The 22010-nt window shown below is 34.2% G+C and overlaps 1 protein-coding gene across 1 annotated transcript in view; it reads left to right on the top strand.

The window, feature by feature from the left end:
- Positions 1 to 21148, top strand: part of EMC2 (ER membrane protein complex subunit 2) — a 72164-nt gene extending 51016 nt beyond the window's left edge. The window contains exons 8-11 of the mRNA XM_036738396.1: positions 2350 to 2431; positions 3407 to 3517; positions 6626 to 6730; positions 20763 to 21148. Coding sequence (XP_036594291.1) covers positions 2350 to 2431; positions 3407 to 3517; positions 6626 to 6730; positions 20763 to 20849 — 385 coding nt within the window. The 3' untranslated portion in view covers positions 20850 to 21148. The remainder of the gene's footprint in view (positions 1 to 2349; positions 2432 to 3406; positions 3518 to 6625; positions 6731 to 20762) is intronic.
- The last annotated feature ends 862 nt before the right edge of the window (positions 21149 to 22010 follow it).

The raw sequence follows: 22010 nt of genomic DNA, 5'->3' as shown, positions 1-22010 counted from the left end.
AAGTTAATCATCTCAGTTCGTTAAATCTTGATGCTATTTCAAGTGACTCTTTCCCCTAATTTTTAGCTCACCTGTTCATTTCAGATGTCTTCAGATTGTCTGTAAGATCTGTGCATGTATATATTTGTATATGAACATCCTAGTAAGATATGTGGATGAGATTGTCTGTAGGATGTATGCATGTATATATTTGTATATGAACATCCTAGTAAGATATGTGGATTATTATATAAACAGTGTTTTTAGTTTTAAACAGAATTTCAATTTTTTAAATAATCTTCATATTTAAAATTTAAACTTGTATGCAGTATGCAGCATGATTCGGTGGAAAGAGCCCTCAATTTGGAGTGAGAGGATCTGCGCTCAGTTGTTGGCGTTGCCACTTGGTACTTGTCATCATAGGACTAAATGACCTAGCGCCTAGCTTTAACTCAGTGATACCTATTTATGGTACTTAGATTTAAATGAACGCAACTGGATTTAATATACAATAGAGTAATAAGAATACCTTCCCCTTAAATTTGTTATTTCTAAATGTGTATTAATCATGATTAAATTTACTTTTTATAGATTTGTGACTGAAGGATCTTGTCAGTTATTCCATAAAATACTGTTTTTCTATTTTTTTATTATAACTCTTTTGACAGCTGCTTTAAGAAAGAAAATTATACCTATTTATCTTCAAAGAGGCCATGGAGAAATGAGACAGGATAGAAAGCACTCTTAGAGTTAAACAGGATAATCTGAAGCCTTTTAGCTATAAAGTAGTACAAATTATTGTTAGAGGAGCAGCTGAAAGTAATTTTTTTTCCCAAGGAAATAATTGTACTCAGCCCACCCTCTTCAATAGTGTTACAAACATCTATTTTGACTTTGAAGGTAGTTAAAGTTACAAAATGACTATTCATCTGTTTTTTCCCCAAACTGAAAACTTAGAGGTAGTCTGTGATAAAGGCTAAGTTAAAAATACAGTAAAGTGTGACAAATGTATTTTGAGATTATCTGAGAATTGTATTGACATGAGTATAGGAGGTGGTATATATGTGGCACATGGTCTGGGTTTTTTTTTTTTGTTTGTTTTGTTTTTTTGTTTTTGGTTTGTATTGAAATGTAGCATATTTGTTTAGTCAGTAAGCATTTATTACACATTTGCTATGTGCCAACAAGCACTGTAATAAGTGCTACAGGTACAAAGAAAGGCAAAAACATCCCTTCTGCCGAAGAGCCCACATTCTTATGGGGGAGACACAAACATAACATTTAGCTGTTTAAAAATGAGTAGATTAATTTTTTTTAAAAGTAGGCACTGAGTTGTTCTCTTCTGTTAATATTGCAATAATCTCTTTTGAGGCACTTTAAAATACTAACTTGGATTTTTACTGAACAAGAGCCATAGTGATGACTATGACTAAGCCAGTTTAGCCCTGAAATCTTGTGTGCCTTTCTCAAACTGTTGTCCCTCTTAGAGGAGAATATAGTTTTGAAGTGTCTTCCCATAGCTTTTTTTTAAAATAGGTAATATGTTATGATCCAAATACTTTGCATTAGAAGGTAAAGGGCAGAGTATTTGAAATCTGTTTCTTCATCTATGAAGTGAGAACGCAGTTATTCTTGCTCTCAGTTTTAATGTTTCTGTAGATACCTTTACCACTACTAACAACACTTTTTCATTGGTGAGTTGGTTTGCAGATATGGAATCTGTACATTTATGTTTGAAATTTGAGTAGATCAAACAGTTGAGAAAAGTAATGCTATTTATCTTTTTCATTTATAACCATCAGAATGTTTGAGGTGGAATATTCTAATTTCTTTTTTTTTTTTTTTTACATATTGGTAGAATATTGAAAAAAATGTGGTCTTTTCCTTTTGTTGTAAAGGAGCCATCTTTTCTTTTCCAAGGTGTCAGATCTTGTAGCACTCATATCGTTAGGATTTCCTCTGAATAGTAACTTTCTGTGAAATTGAGGATAAACTATACATTGAGTTTACATTGTAGTTGCTTAAGTAAGATGGTTAGAACACTCTCTCTTTAGAAGCACTTATTATAACAATTCTATCACTTGTTGGAATTTTTGTTTCTTCAGCATTAGACCTGATGCCTTTAATACATATTTAAAAACTAGTCTCCATTTTGCTAACTAGATTTTCATTTACGATTTAAAAAAAAATTTAAAAAGTAATCTTGTAATTCTAGAATTAACTAATTAATTGAACCAGCTTAGTTATAAGAATATTGAGAGTGAAATGGCAGCTAATATGATGGCAAAAAATGCTTTTAATTATTTTAAGTTGCAGTCTACTATTTTCAGCAGTTTTTATGAACTAATTTCTGTTCTTGATATTCTTCAGCTATGCAAAAGCAGCCTTTTGTTTGGAGGAACTTATGATGACTAATCCACACAACCACTTATACTGTCAGCAATTTGCTGAAGTAAGTGTTTTTTTTTTAAATGTTGTAATAATAAAATTTGCCAAAATGTTTTTTTAACTTTATTTTAGTAATGATTCTGTTTTTATTACTGTTGCATAATTTGAAGGAATTAAAAGTTATTCTTTTAAAATGATACTTTTTGTGATTATTAGATAAGGATGTAATTTTTTTAGAACATCGGATGAAGTTTTCGGCTTAAAATTTTAAATTCCTAATTATTTTTTGAAGTGGTGATTTTTTCATTAGAAATATTTAAAAAAAATCTTTGGTATTATGTACTTGGACATTTTTCAAAATTAATTTATAACATTTCTTTTTCTAAGTTAGTCCATGAGATTCTAAAAAGATTATGAAGATTTTTTTCTCTCTCAAGTCTGTATTTCTAGCAAATTTATGGGGGCAAGAAGATGGATTTTATTTGCATGCTACTGCACAGATTATACTTGTTTTGAGTATGACTAGCAGTCAGTGTATGAGATGATTTTCTAATACTATCTCTAGACTCAAGAAAAATTTAAAAAGAAATGTTGTTACTGAAGCTTGGCTAAAGCATTTCAATAACAAAAATAGTTGCAACAGGACAACTTCATACCTAAAGCTGTATTTTATGTGCTGTTGAAAAATCCTGAGTAGCAGAAAATTAAATGCAATGCTCTAGTTTAATTTTTTTTTCAAATATATCATTTGAAGTTATTATTCCTTTTTCTCTTACTGAAAGGGTCTTTATTTTTTTAAGCATTCAGTAATACAAAAAAAGATCAAATTTCTCATAGACTTGTGTTTTGTCTTGTTATGCTTCAAATAGTATTTGAGATTTAGATTAGTCCTAACAACCTTAAGATAAGTTCCTTTAACATCTGGACTTGAATATGAAATATCTAACTACTGCAATTAGTAATTCCTATGGTGTGATGAAACATGCTATATTTCAAAGTAGTAAAATAAACAGATTTCAGTCATCTACAATTTTAACAGGTTAAATATACCCAAGGTGGACTTGAAAATCTCGAACTTTCAAGAAAATATTTTGCACAGGCATTGAAACTGAACAACAGAAACATGAGAGCTCTTTTTGGGCTTTACATGGTGAGTTGCAGTGCATGCTAAATGTTATTTTAAGAAAATGTGTCTTTTAAAATCCATTAACTATTCTTTCCAGTCACCTCCCACACCTTTTCCTTATTTAGTTACTGATTGTATGGTTTTGATCTTTAATATAGTTTAAATATGTATGATAATTTGAAACTCTAATAATTTTTAAATTTTAAATAGTGCAGATAACTTTTCATTATTAACAGTTTTTCACATTTCCATAGATTAGTTTTAACTAAACTTTAAAGCTAAAATTAGTGATATAATTTAGAATAAATATTATGCATGTGTGTACACACATAAATACATACATATATATACATACATATACACACAGAATGTCCAAGAAGTCTTAGTGCAGTTTTAGTGTCATGTAATACACACATATAAAAGTAAATTGAGCAGTTTGATACTTTGCCATAAAAACAAAACTTGCCATATTAAAAGTCAAAGTTGTTCTCTTGAAGTGAAATAACAATAGACACAATCTGCATGTTGAACTGCTTTTATTTTTTAGTGGTGGTTGATTATGTTGTTTTTGCCATGCCTAACCATACTGTGTGTGTACTTTAAACTTCCCTTAAGAGAGCTTAAGCTTATGTTACTAAAAAGATCTGTCAAAATACATATACTAAATAGATTTTTCAAGGCATATCGGATTCCAGTGTTCCTAATAGCGTAAGATTGATTTTATTTTGGGAAACAAATAGTGACTATTTCTGTTTGATTACATATGGACGAAAGATGAGCTTAGAGAAGAATCAATGAATCACAAGTATTTACTGTGCCCAGTATTCTGTTAGGTGTTGTCAGGGATGCAGAGATACAAAATGTTGGACCCTACCCTCAAGGAGCTTATGTAGTTAGGAAACAAAAGGAACACAGAGAGCTCCACTTTAGTAGTCATGATGCCCCATCCCCTAGTGTTGCAAATGAGGAAAGGAAGGCCCAGAGATTTTAAATGACTTACTCATGGTCACACAGCTTGTAAATGCCTCATTTCAGATTCAAAACTGTTAATTATGTGGATATAACCGTGCAATGTTGGCTTTGTTGGAGGAGAGATAAGATTTATTGAGCTTTAAAACAAAAAAAAAATAAAAGGTTTAAAAAAAAACTTCCTCTCAACTACTTGATTCCTTCTCATTTTGGTTTATTATAACCTTTTGATGGAATTTTAAAGGTCATCTTGCTGGACTAAATTAAAAGAAATTTTAAAAGTATTTTTTAAGCCAGGCAGGGTGGTTGGTATATGCCTTTAATCTTAGGTACTGAGGAGGTAGAAGATGGAAATTCTGTTGGTTGAATCTTAGAAGATATGGTCTATCACTTTAGGGTGAAAAAAAATTAAACTTAAGATCAAATTTTGCTATCATTATTGGAAGACGAGCCGATAGTAGCAAGTGATACAAAGAGCAGTTGGAAGATGTATGAGTATATGTCTGCAGCATATTGCCAAAATTGACTTGACCAGAAATCACATAATAGATATGCATGATAAAGTGAAGGAGATTGGCTCGTCTTGTGGTGATAGTGAAAAGGAAGAAATGGGAAGCCCAAGAACCGCACTGTCATTCGCAAAATGTTAGAAGAACAAGAGAAAGGTCTGTAGTGCATGGAACACATTTTTGACAGAGGATTTGTGTAAAAATATGGACAAAGATCATATAGGCTTAGATGTGTAGAAGTTGATATGTGACCTGGTAGAGAGAATAATGTAGCCTTACTAATGAGATTAGGAGGATGATTGGTAAATTCTATTAAAGTCATATTCTTTTGATTCATCTTAATACAGAGATTACTCTAGTTGTCTTGGAAGACTATATCTGTAGTGCATAAGCCCTGACAGGTCCTACCTAGTTAGAAAGTCTTTGAGATGGGATTGATGACATACCATTCAAATGAGAATACAGCTTATATACTGACAAGGAAGTAAATATACAGTAATTCCAACTGTAATGTACAGTGGACCATGGTGAGAGAGTTGCAGAAATGAAATAGGAGGATTGAGAAAGGTGAGATATATCTACCCCAGGAGATTAGGCAAAGACTTTCTTGGGGAGAGTTGTATTCAAGCTGAGTCCTGGAGAATATTTGGGATTTCAAAAGGCATAGATGGCATAGGTGTTGGAGAGAGGGAAGGAGAAGGCCATTTCAAAGTAAGAGATTTTGTGCTTAAACACATAGTTGAGGGAAAGCACTAGAGAATAAAGAATCAGTTGAGACTAGACTCTGAAGTCTCGAAACTTTAATATTCTGAAACTAATGTATAGGACTAAACATAAACTTGGAAAAAAGATGATAATGCACCTTAGCAAGGAAAGAAAGATTATTTTAGTAATGATATAGTAGAAGCAACTGATTTCTCTCTAGATGGAGTAGAAAGAAATCATATAGCCTAATAAGAATTGACATAAGATTTTGATACTACTTTTGAATTTTTTGAAATTGATAATGAAGATTATAGAGTGCTCTCAGAGGCCTTAAGGAAATGTCAAAATGGCAAACGATAGAGAAGTTAATGGTTGTAAGAATAACAGATGCTTTAGAAATAATTGTTGTTTCTGATACGAAAGAATAAAATAGAAGCTTATTCAAGGTGTAAAAAGTAACTAGTGGTTGTTACCATAAAGAGTTATAGGAAATCCATATTTAAAAATAAAGTAGATTTCTAATCTCCTAGGTGTGAATACAGGTCCCATTTACTCCATGTTTTCTTGTAGAATTCTTGTCAGTGCCTTTCCATTAATCCTCCATGTAGGATTTGCTCAGGTTGCAGGGGGTCTTCTAGTTATTTATGTGTTACTATCTAATAATTTTAAATAGCTACATTTCTTCCTTTCTCTTTGCTTTTATCTCTGTACTACATTTAAAATTACATTTTTTATATCCATTAAGTTTTATATAAAGTTCATAATATTTTAAATTATAGACTATATCTGCTTTCTAATATAATGTATTATATGGACATGGTAGGTTTTTTAGTTATTGATATAGTTCATATTATATAGTTCATATTCATATCATGACTTCATGTTTTTCATTATTTTCTTGACTAGAAAAAGGAATATAAATTTGGCTTATTTTCTTTTCTGTTTCTAGTCTGCAAGTCATATTGCTTCAAATCCAAAAGCAAGTGCAAAAATGAAAAAGGACAATATGAAATATGCAGGTTGGGCAGCTAGTCAAATAAACAGAGCATATCAGGTTAGTATATGAAATGTAATTTTATATCATCAACTAGTTCCATTACTATATTTTTTAAGTTCAGTCTGTGTAAACTATACAAGTGGGTTTGCTTTTCAAAATCGATTGTTTGTAATAGAGGCTGCTTCTAGGAGTAGAGTGACTTTTAATGTGTACGAAGATTTGCACTGTGTGAATTTCCTATACCTGTTATATGACTGCCGTACTTTAAAACAAACAGAAATATCCAAGTGTATACATTTGGGGATGATTATTTGCAATAGATGAGCTTTTCAGGTTAACATGTTAGCCATCTCCAGTTAGAAGTTTAATCAGTAATTAAGAGAAATTTTGCCTGAAGCTGTAATTTGAATTACTGAGAAAAACATGATTTGCTTTATAAATAACTTTTCAGTACTGTATTTCAGTGTATATTTACAGAATTTAAAATATCAACAACAGAAAGCTGCCATAAAATTAAAAACTCAAAAAGTAGATTCTGGGCTCTCTATTTTAAAATGTTTGATCTTCATAATGGCTTTCACGCTAAGTCATTAAGCTTATAATATTTTATATTGGTGGTATGAAACTCAAAGAGAAATGGATCCCTGGCAACTGCTTATTGATGTAGAAAACTACAGATTATCATTATCTGTGTTATATTGTATTTTTTATTTTGTTGAAAGTTGCTGGGAGTTTGATACCTCTATTCTTTACCACCTAGAATTATATCTGTGGCAATGTACATTAAGAATGCAGGGAAGTACTGACCAGGGAAAGAGCATGATTTTTAGAAAAATGAGTACAAATGGGTAGTTAACACATGACTTTTCTTCAATTTAAAGTCAAAGTATGCAGAGTATTCCATTTGTGGATTTACCATTCCATCTCTCTCCCTCCTCTTGGTCCCTTTCCATTGACAAACATTATCGTCAGGATTGTAGCCACGTTTTTAAAATATCAGTTTTTATTATTATATTTTGTATGCTATTAAATTGTGTGAACACCAAGCATATCATACTGAACCCTCAAAAAAACATTAATTTTGCCTTTGGAGTTTAATCGGAATCAAATCTTGTTTTAATTTTATATATTTTTGTTTTTAATTTTATTTATTACTCTGAATTTCAGATCCTAGAGATGCAAATTTCCATTCATACAACCTGTTCCCAAAAGATGCTCTGTGAAATTGTGAATCTCTATTTCATATAGCTTGCTTTTTAAAGGAAGTAGAATATATAATAGATTACACATGTTAGTTTCAAAACTGCTTCTTGGTGCTTCCTTCTGAACTTAGTTTTTTCTTTTGTGCATTTAAAAATATTCCAGTTGTCCACATCTAGAAGGGGAAATACAGTTAATAGTGATGTTTCTGCTCCAGTAGTGGAGAGGGTACTGTATTTGGAGTTAGGATTTGGGTTCAGGGGCAGCCACGTGGCGCATGAGTAGAGCACAAGCCCTGGAATGAGGAGGACCTGAGTTCAAATTTGGCCTCAGACACTTGCCACACTTACTAGCTGTGTGACCTTGGGCAAGTCATTTAACCCTCCCCCCTTCTGGACCTTGTCCAAAGAACTATATAGTTATTCTCAGTTTATGGTGCTGTCTTGGAATGCCCTTCTACCCTTCTATTCTTTGAAAGATCTTGGGTGTTGAATTGTCTTAGGTTTAAAAATTAGAAGGTTTCTTAGAGATCTTCTAGTTTTAGCCTCCTCATTTTGTAGACAGGAAAACCGAGGCCTGGAGCATTATAGTGATTTGCGCAGAATCACACAGGTACCACAGTTTCTCATTATCTAAATGTAATTGTTGCTGGGAAAAGTTACTTAAAATGGGGACCTACATTTTTCGCAGTATATATGGGGGAAAAATTTGTTTGGGACTTTATCTTGAAAGGAAATTAAAAATCCTGAAAATGAATTTACTTTGCCTTTACCAAGATTAGCTTCTAAATGTAATTATGTGTTAATTCTCAAAATGGACAAAAAAAGAAGCAGCTGGTTTTTTTTCCTGACAAAATTGCGCAATAATAAAATGACATCTCTCAGGTTAAGTTTGATTTTTCACAGTGTAATTATAAAGGGAATCATTGTTTGAAAAATATTAAAGAGCATTGTCAGTTTTTCCAAGGGCTTTTCTTATTCCTGTGATATATTCATATTCTCATTTGAAACACCCACAGACATCTGTAGACTAACAAACAATTATGTTGACAAAGTGAGCCAGGATAGAAGCTAGTATTAAGCTCTGACGCTTTTTGAATTTACTAATTTTATAAGTGGTCAGTTCATTATTGAATTTTTTATGTTAGGACAGCTTCTGTTTCACAACACAACCTCATAAGAAAGAATTATGATATAGTGGATAGAGAGCCACCTGGCAGTGTGGTACAGTGGGGAGAATCTAAACTCAGGAGTCAGAAAACCTGAATTCAAATCCTCCTCTTGCTGCTTATTGACTCTGTGTCGCTTTTGGCAAGCTATTTAACTTCCCTGATGTTCAGTTTCCTCCTCTGTAAAATGACAATTGGACTAAATGGTCTGTAAGGTCTCTTATAACTCTGGACATATGATCGTATGAATCAAGAAGATCGGTATTCAAGAACCACTCTAACACTTACGGCTTGTGTGATGTTAAGGCAAATCATTTAAATCTCGTAACTCCTCAACTAAGGCTATAAATTGCAGAATGGTTGCTAGTCTGCATTGGCAGCGGGACTTTCCTATACCAGTGTTGTAATAGGTCCAGATCGAATTTGAGAGACTGATTTCGTAGTCATCATTGAAACCATGAGAACGCCTGTTCTTCAGAGTTCCTTATTGGTTATGTTGTTCAGCCAGTTCATGTTCACCATGTACCTTTCTATTTCCTGCTGTCTGACAATCGTCTTTTTTTTTAAATATTCATTTCAAACTTTAAAAAAAGAGAACTTTTCCAAGTACACAGCACAACATAAAAAGATGATTCAGTATAAAACTGTGAATTTCTATTTCACAGTTTACTTTTTTTTTAAAATCATGTAATAAATAGAAGACATTGAAAGGTCCACTACTTTTCTGCCCTTCCAAGTTTTCTTTTGTTTACAGTGGTGTACTTTTCATTATTTTTTCTCCCTTCCCACCCTGCTTAGAGAAGTCTACCATTATACACACACACACACACACACACACACACACACACACACACACACACACTCACTCTCCCTCTCTCTAACACTCTCACTCTCTCTCTCTCTGTCTCCCCGTCTCTCTCCCTCACTCTCCCCCCTCTCTCCCTCCCTCTCCCTCCCTCTCCCCCTCTCTCTCCCTCTTTATTTCCCTCTCTCTCTCTCTGTCCCCCTCTCTCTTCCCTCCCTCCCTCCCTCCCTCTCTCTCTCTCTCTCTCTCTAACACACCTCGTACCATATTGTACATCTATTTATCAGTTCTTTTTGTGGATATGAATAGTAAATTCCTTCATAGCATCTTCCTTGTAGCTTATTTGAGAATCATTCTCAAAGTGACAGTCGTTCAGAGTTGTTCTTAGAACGATGTTACTGTGTAAAACATTTTCTTCGTTCTACTCATTTCACACTTCATTATTTTATGTAAGTTTTTCTGTGTTTTTTCTAAAATCAACCAGCTCATCATTTTTTATGGCACAATACTAGTCCATCAATTTCATCATTTTTTTTAACTCTTCAGACACTGCTATATTCGATGTCTTATTGCCGTATAGCAATTCTGATAAAATGTTGGTATTAGAAGAATAGGTCTTTGCTTTTATAAGGACACTAGGGCTCATTAAAGCAGTTTTGCTGTTTCCTAAAACTAAATCTTAAAGTAACATGTAAATGTGAGATTGTTATTATTAACTTGTAGTGTGCTTATTTGTACATTTGTGCATATTTATTTTCTTCCTTCCTCATCTGTTTTAGTAGATTGTAAACTCTTTATCCTTAAGACCTAAATATTGGATTGAATTAAATTGTATATCAGTAACAGGTAGAGCTTTTCTGAGAATCACTTCTGTGTACTTTGTGGACTAAAGAGGCTGGATATTTAAAGAGGGGTCAAGTTATGGAGGGTCTTGAGTTCAGTAATTTAGACTAGATCCAGTAGGCAGTGGAAAGATATTATAGGTTATTAAGGTTCTTAAGTAGAGGAATAATATGTTCAAAGGTGTACTGTAAGCATATTAATCTGTTCCTGTAGTGTAGGACATATGTCCAAGTAGGCACGCATGTTTGTTGTATGTATGTATGTATGTTTTTATTTGATTCAAGGAGAAAGTCTGAAGGTGAGATATTTATCTTGTTGGGCTCAAGACTTGAAAGAAAACGATAATATTGGGAATGAACAAATTTTATGTACTTTGAAGGAAAGACTGATAGAATCTTATGATTAATTATGTTTAAGAGCTTAAAAGAATGGAATCTAAGATGGCACCGATTTTGATCTTGAGGAAAATGCACCGCTGACAGAAAGGAGGGAGCTTCAAAAGGAGTGCCCCTATCTGTAGGGGGAGAATTGTTGAGCATGAAGAAAAGACAGGCTACCACAAAGACTTAGCTCATGTGAACAAAATTTAGTATTGTAGACAAATAAAAGTTCACAATAAATTCAATCTAATATTTATTTAGACTACCTACTTCATGAAAGTGTTGTGATAGGAGCACTTTGTAAATTGTAAAGCTCTTTTCAATGTGAGATTGTTGTTTGTACGCATGATCATTTTATGCCGTGTGGTAATTCAGCAAAAATGGTGCACAGTTATGGAAAGTAGTGTTATTCATACTGTTTTTTTACACAAACCAAGAATTTCCAAGCTTAGCTGGTGGATATTGAAAAGTTACTGGATAGCGACAGGAAGATGTTAGGAAAATTTTGGTATCCATAACACAGGGACTTGAGGCTTTCTGTAGTCCAACATGAGGTATTCATGGCCTGTATGTTCCAGGAGCTCCTGGATAATGTGTTGGAGTACTGGGGCCTACTTTCTTGTTGGCATAAAACAAAACAAAAAAATAATAAATTCTTTCTGTTCCATTCACCCTGCATTTATTCAGTGCTTCTTCTGGATTAAGCACTGGGGATGTGAAGTCAGAAATGAAAATGGTCTATACCTACAAGTAGTATAAAATTTATTGGGGATAAACAAGAAATAACCAGGTAATTCAATACAAAGTAAGTATAAAGTTATTAATTTCCTCAGGAGTGTTGGAGTATCAACTAGGGAAGAATGGAGGTGTAGGTAAGAACTTGTGTGAAAAGTGGTATTTGTGCTAATCTTTCTCTGTAGTTAGGGATTTTGGGAGGAGATGAAGAGATAGAGCATTCCAGGACTGAAGGTGGGGGAGGAGCCTGTGCAAAGTCATGGAGGTTGAAAGTGGAATATCATGTACAGGGGACAGAAAATAGGTCAAGTTGACTAGAATATAGAGTGAATTGGGGGCAAGTAAATGTGAAATTAATCTAGAAACATTGGTTGTGGGTTGAGTCAAGAGAGCGGATAGATGTGAATAATGTTGTAGAAGTACAATTGATAAGACTTTAGCTTCTGATTGGAGGAGAAGGGAGTAAGAGAAAAGTCAAGCAGATGCCTCCAAGATTATAAACCAATAATTTCCTTAATAGAAATAAAAGTAAGGTCAGGTTCTTTTAAGGGGAGAATTGGGCTTAGTGACAGACACAGCATTTGAACCAGATCTTGAAGAGTGGGTCATGACTTCAGTAGGTAGTGGGTATTTACCAAATGCTTTGTCTTTCATTGACAAAGGGAATACAGCTGAAAGAATACACGCAGAGGGGAATGTTATAAATCAGGCAAAGAATCCTAGGCTGTGTCCTTAAACAGGGTATTTAATAGTCCAATTTGGCTGGGACAAAACAATTGCTCAAAGGAATGTTTTGCTTTTCCTAACCTTACTTTCCTATGATATCTGATCGTATTTTGTCAGGTTTTGCTTTTTATTATATTTGTGTTCATATAAAACATCTTTCCTGCTCTAGTAAACTTCTTGAGGGCAGTAATTATGTCATGCTGGTTTTTATATATTCCTTAGTACCTAGTAGCAAGTAGCTTTCAAATAGTAGGAACTTGGTAAGTTTTTGCTAAATAAATGAAATTCCATTTGTCGTACTGCTATTTCAAGGTTACTAGGTTACTTCTATTCATGAAAAGTAATTGTGATGGATTTCCCATTTTGTAGACATGACAATATTCTGTTTCTCACAAAACCTCTCATTCTTTTTCCAACTTCAGGTACAGCCAGAAAATAAGAAGCATTGCCTTATATTTGGAATTATTTGTTGGGGGTGGGGGCTATCCTTTTTGTGTATAAGGACTCCTCTAATGAGGATTTAATGTAAGGTTATACCCACACATATGTGTGTGTATTAAACTGTTTTAAATGTCTTCAGTATATGTAGATATATATAGTGTGAAATGTGCAAAGCTTTATTGAAAATGGGTGGGGTTTTTTTGAAGTAGAAATTGAGAATTCTTGGAGTGAGATGCCTAGTTTTATGTCTAATCCAACTTGCCTCCATTCTGTAGACAACCTCCTTTATACTTTGCCTCACTCTTGCGTGCTGTGTGGACCTTAGCCTGAAAGGGCCAGGGTCTCCTAATGCATCCTGGACCATCTTCCATCATCCAGGTGAATATCAGGCCATTGGACCCAGATGGCTCTGGAGGAGAAAGTGAGGCATGTGACCTTGCACAGCCCTCCCTCACTCAGATACAAGTCAACTGCAAGTTATGTCATCATTTCCCTGATTTCATGGTCCTGTTCGAGAACAAAGGACAAATAAAACAATAACAACAGTAGAAATAAGGATATTAGAAAGAGGGGTGGGTTTCAGGGGGAAGATAATGAATTTCATTTTAGACACGTCAAGTTCAAGATAATTTTGGGAGAGTTAGGTGGAGATGTCCAGCAGACAGTTGATGAAGCAGTATCTGAGCTTAAGAGAGATGAATGGGAAGATATATTGATTTGTGAGTTCTTAAAGAAAATTGAACCAGTAGAAACCAATGAGATCAAAGAGAGAGTTTAGACAAAGAAAAGAAGGCCAAGGACAGAGCCCTCAGGTACAGCAGTGCATGTGGGATCAGGATGTATGAAGATCCAATAAAGTAGAATTAACAGGAGTGAACAAGGGTAGAAGGAGAGAATAGTATCACAACTCAGGAAAGAGAAAGTAGCCAGGGGTTAGTCAAATGTTAGTGCTACAGAGAGGTCAAGGAGGACAAGGATTGAAAAAAGGCTTTTGGTTTAGTTACAGATGGGTAGGGAACCTGTGGCCTCAAGACCACGTGTGACACTCTAGGCTCTCAAGTGTGGCCCTTTGACTGAATCCAAACTTCACAGAACAAATCTCCTTAGTAAGAGGATTTGTTCTGTAAAACTTGGACTCAGGTAGCACCTGAGGACTTGTGGCCCAGGGTGAAGGTTCCCCACCCTTGGTTAGTAGTTAGTAGCCTTAGAGTGAACAGTTTTAGACAAGTGGATGTGGTCAGAAGACTGATTCCAAGAGGTTTAGAAGTGAGTGTAAGGGGAGGAAGTGGAGGCAATGAATGTATGTGACTTTTCCTAGGAGTTCAGGTTTGAAAGAGGAAAGGTGTAAGATAGTGGCTTGAAAAGCTAGCAGGGTCAATTGAAGGTTTTCAAAGGATGGGAAAAGTTTGGGTATGTTTGTAGATAGTGGGGGGAGGAAGCCAGTGACTAAAGAGGGATTGAATATTTGCAAAAAAGCATGATTGGGAGGGACGTTTAGAAGTGCGGACATGAGAGAATAGGATCAAGGCCACAAGAATGCTGGTTGACATTAACAAGAAGGCATACATTTTCCTCAGAGACTGGGACATTGAAGGATATAGTGGTATTTCCCCGCTCCTGCACCCCCCCCCCCCCCATTGAGGAACAAAGATTTACTTGGTTCTAGACAGAAGTGAAAGTGGAGAAATGCCAGTTCTTCCTCTGAGCATCATTAACACATAATTGTAGCGTAGTTGAGAGCTGACTAGAAGTACTTCAAGGAAGGTTGTTGGTTTTGTCTGCAACATTGCCTAAAATTCTACTGATTAAAGTTTCTCTAAACTCCTGGGAGTATTGAATGGTATGAGGCTCAGTCAAAGTTTTGTGTGAATTAATTTAATCTTTTTGTTTTCCTAGCATCATAGCTGATATATACTGAGGGAAGTAAGACTTTTGAAACTAAAATTAGAAGTTGTAGCTATTGATAGAGCTTTAAGAAAGTTGACCATAGAGTGATAGTTCAAGTTATTAGAAGTGGGTGAGAACAGAAGTCTGAAGCCTGAGCCCATGATTAGTAGGAGGAAAGAAGACCTCAAGTAAATAAAAATTGCAAAACATAAACTGAATTATGACAACAGGAAAAGTTACTTGGGAAGAAGTGATGTGTATTTGTATTTGTGGTATATTAAACTGTTTTCAGTTAAGTTAAATTCAATTAAACAAATCAGTCAGTAAGCATTTATTAAATATCTTCTCTTTGCCAATCACTCTCAGGTGCTAGGGATACAAAGACAAAAACAAAACAACTCCTGCCCTTAGGGAGCCTACTTACGTTCGATAGGAAAATAAAATAAGGGCATTGGGTACAAATATAAAGTACATATGTACATACATACATATAAAAATAAGTACAAAGCAGTTTGGGGTGGGTTTTTTTTGTTTGGTTGGTTTTTTTTTTTTTTTTGAGGAAGGCACTACTACTTTGGGGAGGAGAATAGGAAAGCTATACATCCTCAAGACGAAAGACAAACAGCCCCTGTTATGTGGAAAAGGCTCATGAAGTGTTGTGTTCTGTAGAGTATTGAATGTTTGAAAGGAGTACTTGGATAATAAGAAGGGTTTCCTTCAGGTCAATTTAATTCAATAAGTATTTCAATACTTCCTGTGTTTTAGATATTGTGCTAGGCACTGGGAGTACAAAAAAGAAAAATATCTCTTAGAGGAGTTCATATGGGATCAATCAATACAAAGTATATATAATGTTATACCAAGTAAATTCAGGAAAGATGAAGTACTTAGAATTGGGGAGATCAGGAAGGAAGGACCATATATGGTGGGTGACTATGCTTTTATTTATTTTTTTCTTTAAGTTTTGAAGAGGCAAAGGTGGGAATACATTATCAGATACAAGGAACCTACTAGGAATAGCAGGCTAGTTTGACTAGAATGGAGAGTACATTGTTGTGGGGCGGAGTGTAAAATGAAGTTAAACTGGATTGGGTCGGTGGTGTGGCAGACTTAAATGAAGAGACTATAGCTCTTTGCCAGTTAGAGATTCTAGATATGATTCTAATTTATACGTATGTTGATCACTGTTAAGTATTTCAAAGCATAATATAAACTAATTGCTTTCACTGCTACTATTGAATCATATGCAGCTACAAATGTAGTAGTAGAAACTCATAATTGAGAATAAATGGGAAGACAGAAATTAGTGAAAAATCATTACGTGTGTTTGATTTTTCACTTCAGTGGGGATAGGAGGGAGGCACTTTTATTATACTCCAGGACACAGTACAAACTGATAGCCAGCCTGATTTTTAAATAGTCTTAAGAGTGAGAAGACTTGGATTTTAATTCTGATTGTGTGGTTCTGTGCACATTAATCATTATTAAACTTTAACTACTGTAAAATGAGAGTTTATAATACAGTACCTTCTGACAGGCTTGTGAAGAAATCATTCTGTTATAAACCCTGCAGACTATATAAATACAAAATACTGTTATTGTGCCTGTCTTAATGCAATTCTTAAATAAGAAGCTCTATATAAAAAAATTTTGAGGGCATGTGAGAGCTGCTGCAGTAGTGTTTAAAAAATATCTGTTCCCTTAAGGGGACTGTGTCCTGCTTCTTATATTTATACTATCAATCTATTAAATGTTGTTTTTATTGTAAAGATAAATTTTATCCCAACATGGGTCCCAAATCATTATAAATTCTGAATCATTATAAAATGAGAAATGTTTTACTGTGTTTGTATACGAATAAAACCATAGGTGTCTGTCTGTCTTTCTGTTTCTGTCCCTGTCTGTCTGTCTCTCTCTCTCTCACACACACACACACACACACACACACACATAAAACACGAACTCAGTTCTCATGATCACCACATCTAGTGTTTATATAGCTCTTTAATGTTGGAAAGTTTTAATTTTACTTAATTTTATGATCACCCCTCAATTAGGCTTTATCCCCATTTTACAGATAAGCTATAATGAGAACTTTAGAGTTGTTATATCATTTATACAATTTGTGATTACCATAGAAAATAATTTTTAATCACCAACATAATAGCTAATAACTATATTCTTAAATAGACTCTGAGAGCTTATTGACTTATGTCAGCACAGGTATAAAGTAAATTATTTTTTAATAATATGTTTCTGAGTTACTCGTAAATTAGAAAGTGATTTCTTAAGCACTACTTCCTTTCCTTTTCACTTAATAATGAAAGACAATATGGCTACTCCTTGTTCTTCAGTTAGTTCTTGTTCTTGTTCATCTTCTTCGTAATTGGTTTAGCATGTTCAGTGGCTGAAGCATTTTCAGCACTGGCAGGCAAGTTTGATTAATGCTCATGAAAAACTTTTAATGTGATCCTACTTGCAGTAATTTTCCAGATAAATGCTTCTTTGGTACACTGTTAAATTCTTCAGTGTTGGCAATCCATATGTTATTTATGATTGCAGAAGTGATTCTGTTACAAACCATTTGGGAAATAGAAAATTAAATCATGATTTTGGGGAAAATAGTATTCCGGCTTAATCAGTTAAATTGCCATCTAATTTTGGAATAGACAAAATAATTGCTTGTCAAGCAAAATGTAAAGTGATAGGTTTACTGTTTGAAATTTCTTTTTATTTGTTTTGACACAAAGAGGTTTGTTTCTTCTAAATTGTGTTGTATGTCAGTAATGTTGACACTTTTATTTTTGATTGTATTTTTATTGAATTACAAAGAAATAGTCACAATTTAATGTAACTAGTATTTTGATTTAGGACCTCAAAATAAAATATGTTCTTTAGCATTAATATAGCCTTACTGATATATATTACATTCTAACATCAGTTCTTGCAAAAGGTTTTTGTTTTTGTTGAAAAATTATTTGGAATAAATGTTTCTACATATTATCCTATTTTTGCCCCTTCATCAAACCTTTTTCCAAGAAATTGGACATGAAAGTATCTGATTAGAACATTCTTGTTTACTTGGAGAGGTAGAATAAAAGGCTTTCTGTTCTCCCTAAATCTCTATAAGAGTTAATTAGCAGAGTAATGGAAACAGTAAGTAGTTAGAACTTTATGTGAAAACGAAAGTTTAAATGTAGCTTATCTGCTTTGTATAATAAAACATCTTAAAAATTCTACTTGATACCCAGAGTCCTATTTTTCATAAGATGTTTTTCATCCCTTGGTGTTATTTCCAAGGTTGCCTCCCACCCTCTTTTCTTTTTCCTGTATCAAATGATATTTAACAATAGAAAGCTAGTGGTTTAGGAAGTAAGGAGATCCTAAAGTTAAGTGTAGCTTGAGAGGTCATAGACAGGTTACCAGCTTCTAAAGTTGTTGGCATCTGTGACATTAGCTGTGCTTCATCACTTAATCTTTCTCAACAGGTTATGAGAAGTTTGCTAAATTATGTTAATTACAAGAGAGAAGGAACACACCATAAATCAAGAACTAAGTATTTAAGACAGCATTGGTGTTTGAAGAAAACGCATTCACTTGAAAATTTATTGAGTGTGTAGATGGTAACATTTAGTTATAGAACAGACTGTGTTTCTAATAGCAAATTTCAGTCAATACTTTCAACAGAAGGGAAAAGTTTAGTGCAGGTATATTAAAACTCACTTGCTTTTTCCTGAAAGAAAGCACAAACCTACTCTGTAAATCTTTGCTAAATCAGGCTGATGAGTGATGGGAATTGTCAGTACAGTTAGAAAACTCATTTTGAAATTAGCATGGGGTGGTCAGCAGCACACCCCCACCCCACAATGGTTATAGGAATTGTATTGAATTTATTTATAAATATACAAAGGTATTATTTGAGGCTGTGTATTTCATTTCAGTCAATTGCAGTTAAACAAGCTGGAGATATATCTTTTACATGGTCATAATACACAGGAGTATGCACTGCATACTATATTTTCATTGGAAATATATATTTCATTGGAAAACCTGACCTACTTTTTTGCAGAAATATAGTGTCACTTTATTTTTTACGGGTATAACTGCCACAAGGCAACAGTATAAAAAAATTTAAGAGTTAATTACATGTCACTTAATTGTTATGGTAATAATTACTTGAATTTATTAGAGTGCCTTGCTTTTTCCAAGCATTTTCGTAGGGTTAAAACAAAACTTTAGATTAAATGTGGTAGGAGGTAATTGCTGTTCATACTGAAATAGAAATTCAAATTCGTTTTTAAAACTTTTCAGGTCTAAAGTAAGTAGTTTTAAAAATAAATACGATAGTTAAGAAGCTAGCCATAGCTGCAATGATATCTTATTTTACCTGATTAACTGATTATTAACCCTTTTAAAAATGATCTTTAAAATCCCACATATGTTCTCTATTGGAAGTCAATCCTGTTATAATTCTGTTGCTAATCAATCAGCAAGCATTTATTAAATGACTATGTGCAAGATGCTATGGGAATACAGAGATGAAAGTGAAATTCCTTGCCCCAGAGGAGCTTGGAATATATTAGGGGTCAACCACGTACATATAAAGGAATATACAGAATAGAAAAAAATTTTAAAGAGAAATCCCCTACCAGATGGGGAGAACAGGAGGATCTTATGCTGAAGATGATATTTGAACAAAAACTTAAAGGAAACTAAGCGTTCTTAGCAGTAGAAGTGAGGAGGGAGTGCATTCTTGGCCAAGGGGGTAGCCACTGCAAACGCATGGAAATAGGAGATGGAGTGTTATGTATGTTATATATGAGGATCAGTGAAAATTGGTTAAAAAAAAAAAGCTGGCCAGTATGATTAGAATGACCAGCTGGTCTGACTTGAGGTAGCTAGGTGGAACTGGGACTGGAAGTCAGAGAGATCCGAGTTCAAACTTGACCTTAAAACACTTACTAGCTTTGTGACCCTGGGTAAGTCACTTAACCTGTTTGCCTTAGTTTCCTCAACTATAAAATGGGGATAATAATAGCACTTAATTCCTAGGGTTGTTGTGAGGATCAAATGTGTTAATATTTGTGAAGCACTTAGCACAGCATCTTGCATATAGTAGTCTCTGTATAAATGTTTATTCCCTTTTCCCCTCCTCCTACAAAGAGATTAATGTGCAATTAGGCTGAGGAGGTAAGTTGGACCCAAATTTTGAAGATATCAAAAAGAGTTTGTATTTGATCCTAGAGGTAATGAGGAACCACTGGAATTTGAGTTAGCGAAGTGACATGATCAGAGTTGTAGTTTAGGAAAATCACTTTGGCTGCTGAGGGGGAAGATGGATTGGAGTGGGGAGACGCCTGAGGCAGAAAGACCAATTAGGAGACTGTTGCAATAGTTCAGGTGAGAGATAATGAGGGGTTGAACTAAGGTGATGGCTGTGTAAGTGGAAAGAAGGGAATATAAGGAAAGACATAGAGAAACAAAATTTGGCAACTGATTGAGGGAATGAGAGAAGAATTAAGAATGACAGTGGGTGGCTAGGTAGATGATGGGACCCTCAACTGTGATAGAGAAATTTAAAAGAGGAGTGAGTTTTGGGGGGGAAGATGAGTTCTGTTTGGTACATCTTGAGTTTAAGACGTGTATGTATATCTAGTTTGAAATCTTCAATAGACTTATTGATATAGGACTGGAACTTGGGGAGATGGGAAGCTAGTACAAAACAATGATTGTTAGTCATCTTCACAGAGGTGATAGTGAACTCAACAGAACTGATAAAGGAATACCTATTTCCTTTTAAAAAAGTGACATTTACACTTAAAGCCTTTAACAAGATTATATGAGAATACATTGTGTACTGTCAGGTAAATATTAAAAATGAATTTAATTGCATTTTCTTTTTAGTTTGCAGGACGAAGTAAGAAGGAAACCAAATACTCTCTTAAGGCAGTGGAAGACATGTTGGAAACACTGCAGATCACTCAGTCTTAAGGTTTTAAAAACTCACATTAATTTCACAATCGACCTTATTGATCTGTGAGTTATATACTATATGCCAGTGCTATTTATACCAAGTTCCTATTAATGAGACATTTGTGCAAATTCAAAAATGCCTTTTGCTGCTGAGCAGGATGATAAAGAAAACTAACTGAAGTTTCTAAGGAAGAGGAATCCAAGAAGACTCCATTAATTATATATCACTTGTCAGATCATCTCTGTATAATAACTGCTTTTAAGCCATATCTGATGTAGAAAATAAACATATTAAATGAAACCAAAATGATTTCAAACTTGTATATAAAAACTGGATTCTTTCTCATATTGATGTTTATTAGGTAATATTACCTCAAATAAAGACAAGATATTTTAAATAGAGATTCACATTTCTAGTTATCAGCTGGTAATAGGGATTCACCAGTATGATTATTGAATACAAATTGTTTCTTAAGTGCCTCTGGTTTGCAAAGAACTGTGCTAAGACGAAGAAGAGGTTTAGTGGGATATTGCTTATGCAGAAATAACCAAAACTATAATTATAATATATAATGAAGTCATTAACATGGTGCAGCCAGAATCTATATTATGGTTGGCTTTCTGAAAATGTCCCTGAATGAATTTAGTGGCAAGCCATAGAGGAAGGCTACAAAAACAACCTCTGTGAATGTTATCATGAATGTTAGCAAACAGTGAGCTGAGGTTAGTGAGGAAATGTAAGGACAACAAAAACATTATTTTTATTGTTTTGTCTATGAAACCATATTTAGAGAAAAGAGAAAAGAAAAACTAAGAAAGGAGAACGAGAGCAACAGACTGGTGAGAAGGTAGAACTGTGTGGTTCTTATTTTGCTTTTGGCAACAAAGCCAAGGAGAATGCTCTCTGAACTGAGAAGTGTGGCACAGAAATGCCTAATAAGTAATTAATATCCAAGATAAGTGAGATAGAGAGCATGAAGCCTTTGCTCCAGTCTTGAGGGTGGAGCCAGGTCTTACTAAATCCTCCACTGGAGGTCTTAAATCCATCTTTAAGAACTTTCCTCCTCAAACATTCCGTCATTTTCATCTTCATCATTACCTTTTCCACTGGCTCTTCCTTGCTTTCTTTGCCCAGCCTTCTCCTTTCCTTAAAAAGTTTCAAAACTTAATAAGAATCAT

The sequence above is a fragment of the Trichosurus vulpecula genome, chromosome 1 (assembly GCF_011100635.1).
Source record: "Trichosurus vulpecula isolate mTriVul1 chromosome 1, mTriVul1.pri, whole genome shotgun sequence".
NCBI lineage: Eukaryota > Metazoa > Chordata > Mammalia > Diprotodontia > Phalangeridae > Trichosurus > Trichosurus vulpecula.
The sequence above is the reverse complement of the archived record's forward strand: the minus strand, read 5'-3'. Positions and strand labels throughout refer to the sequence as shown.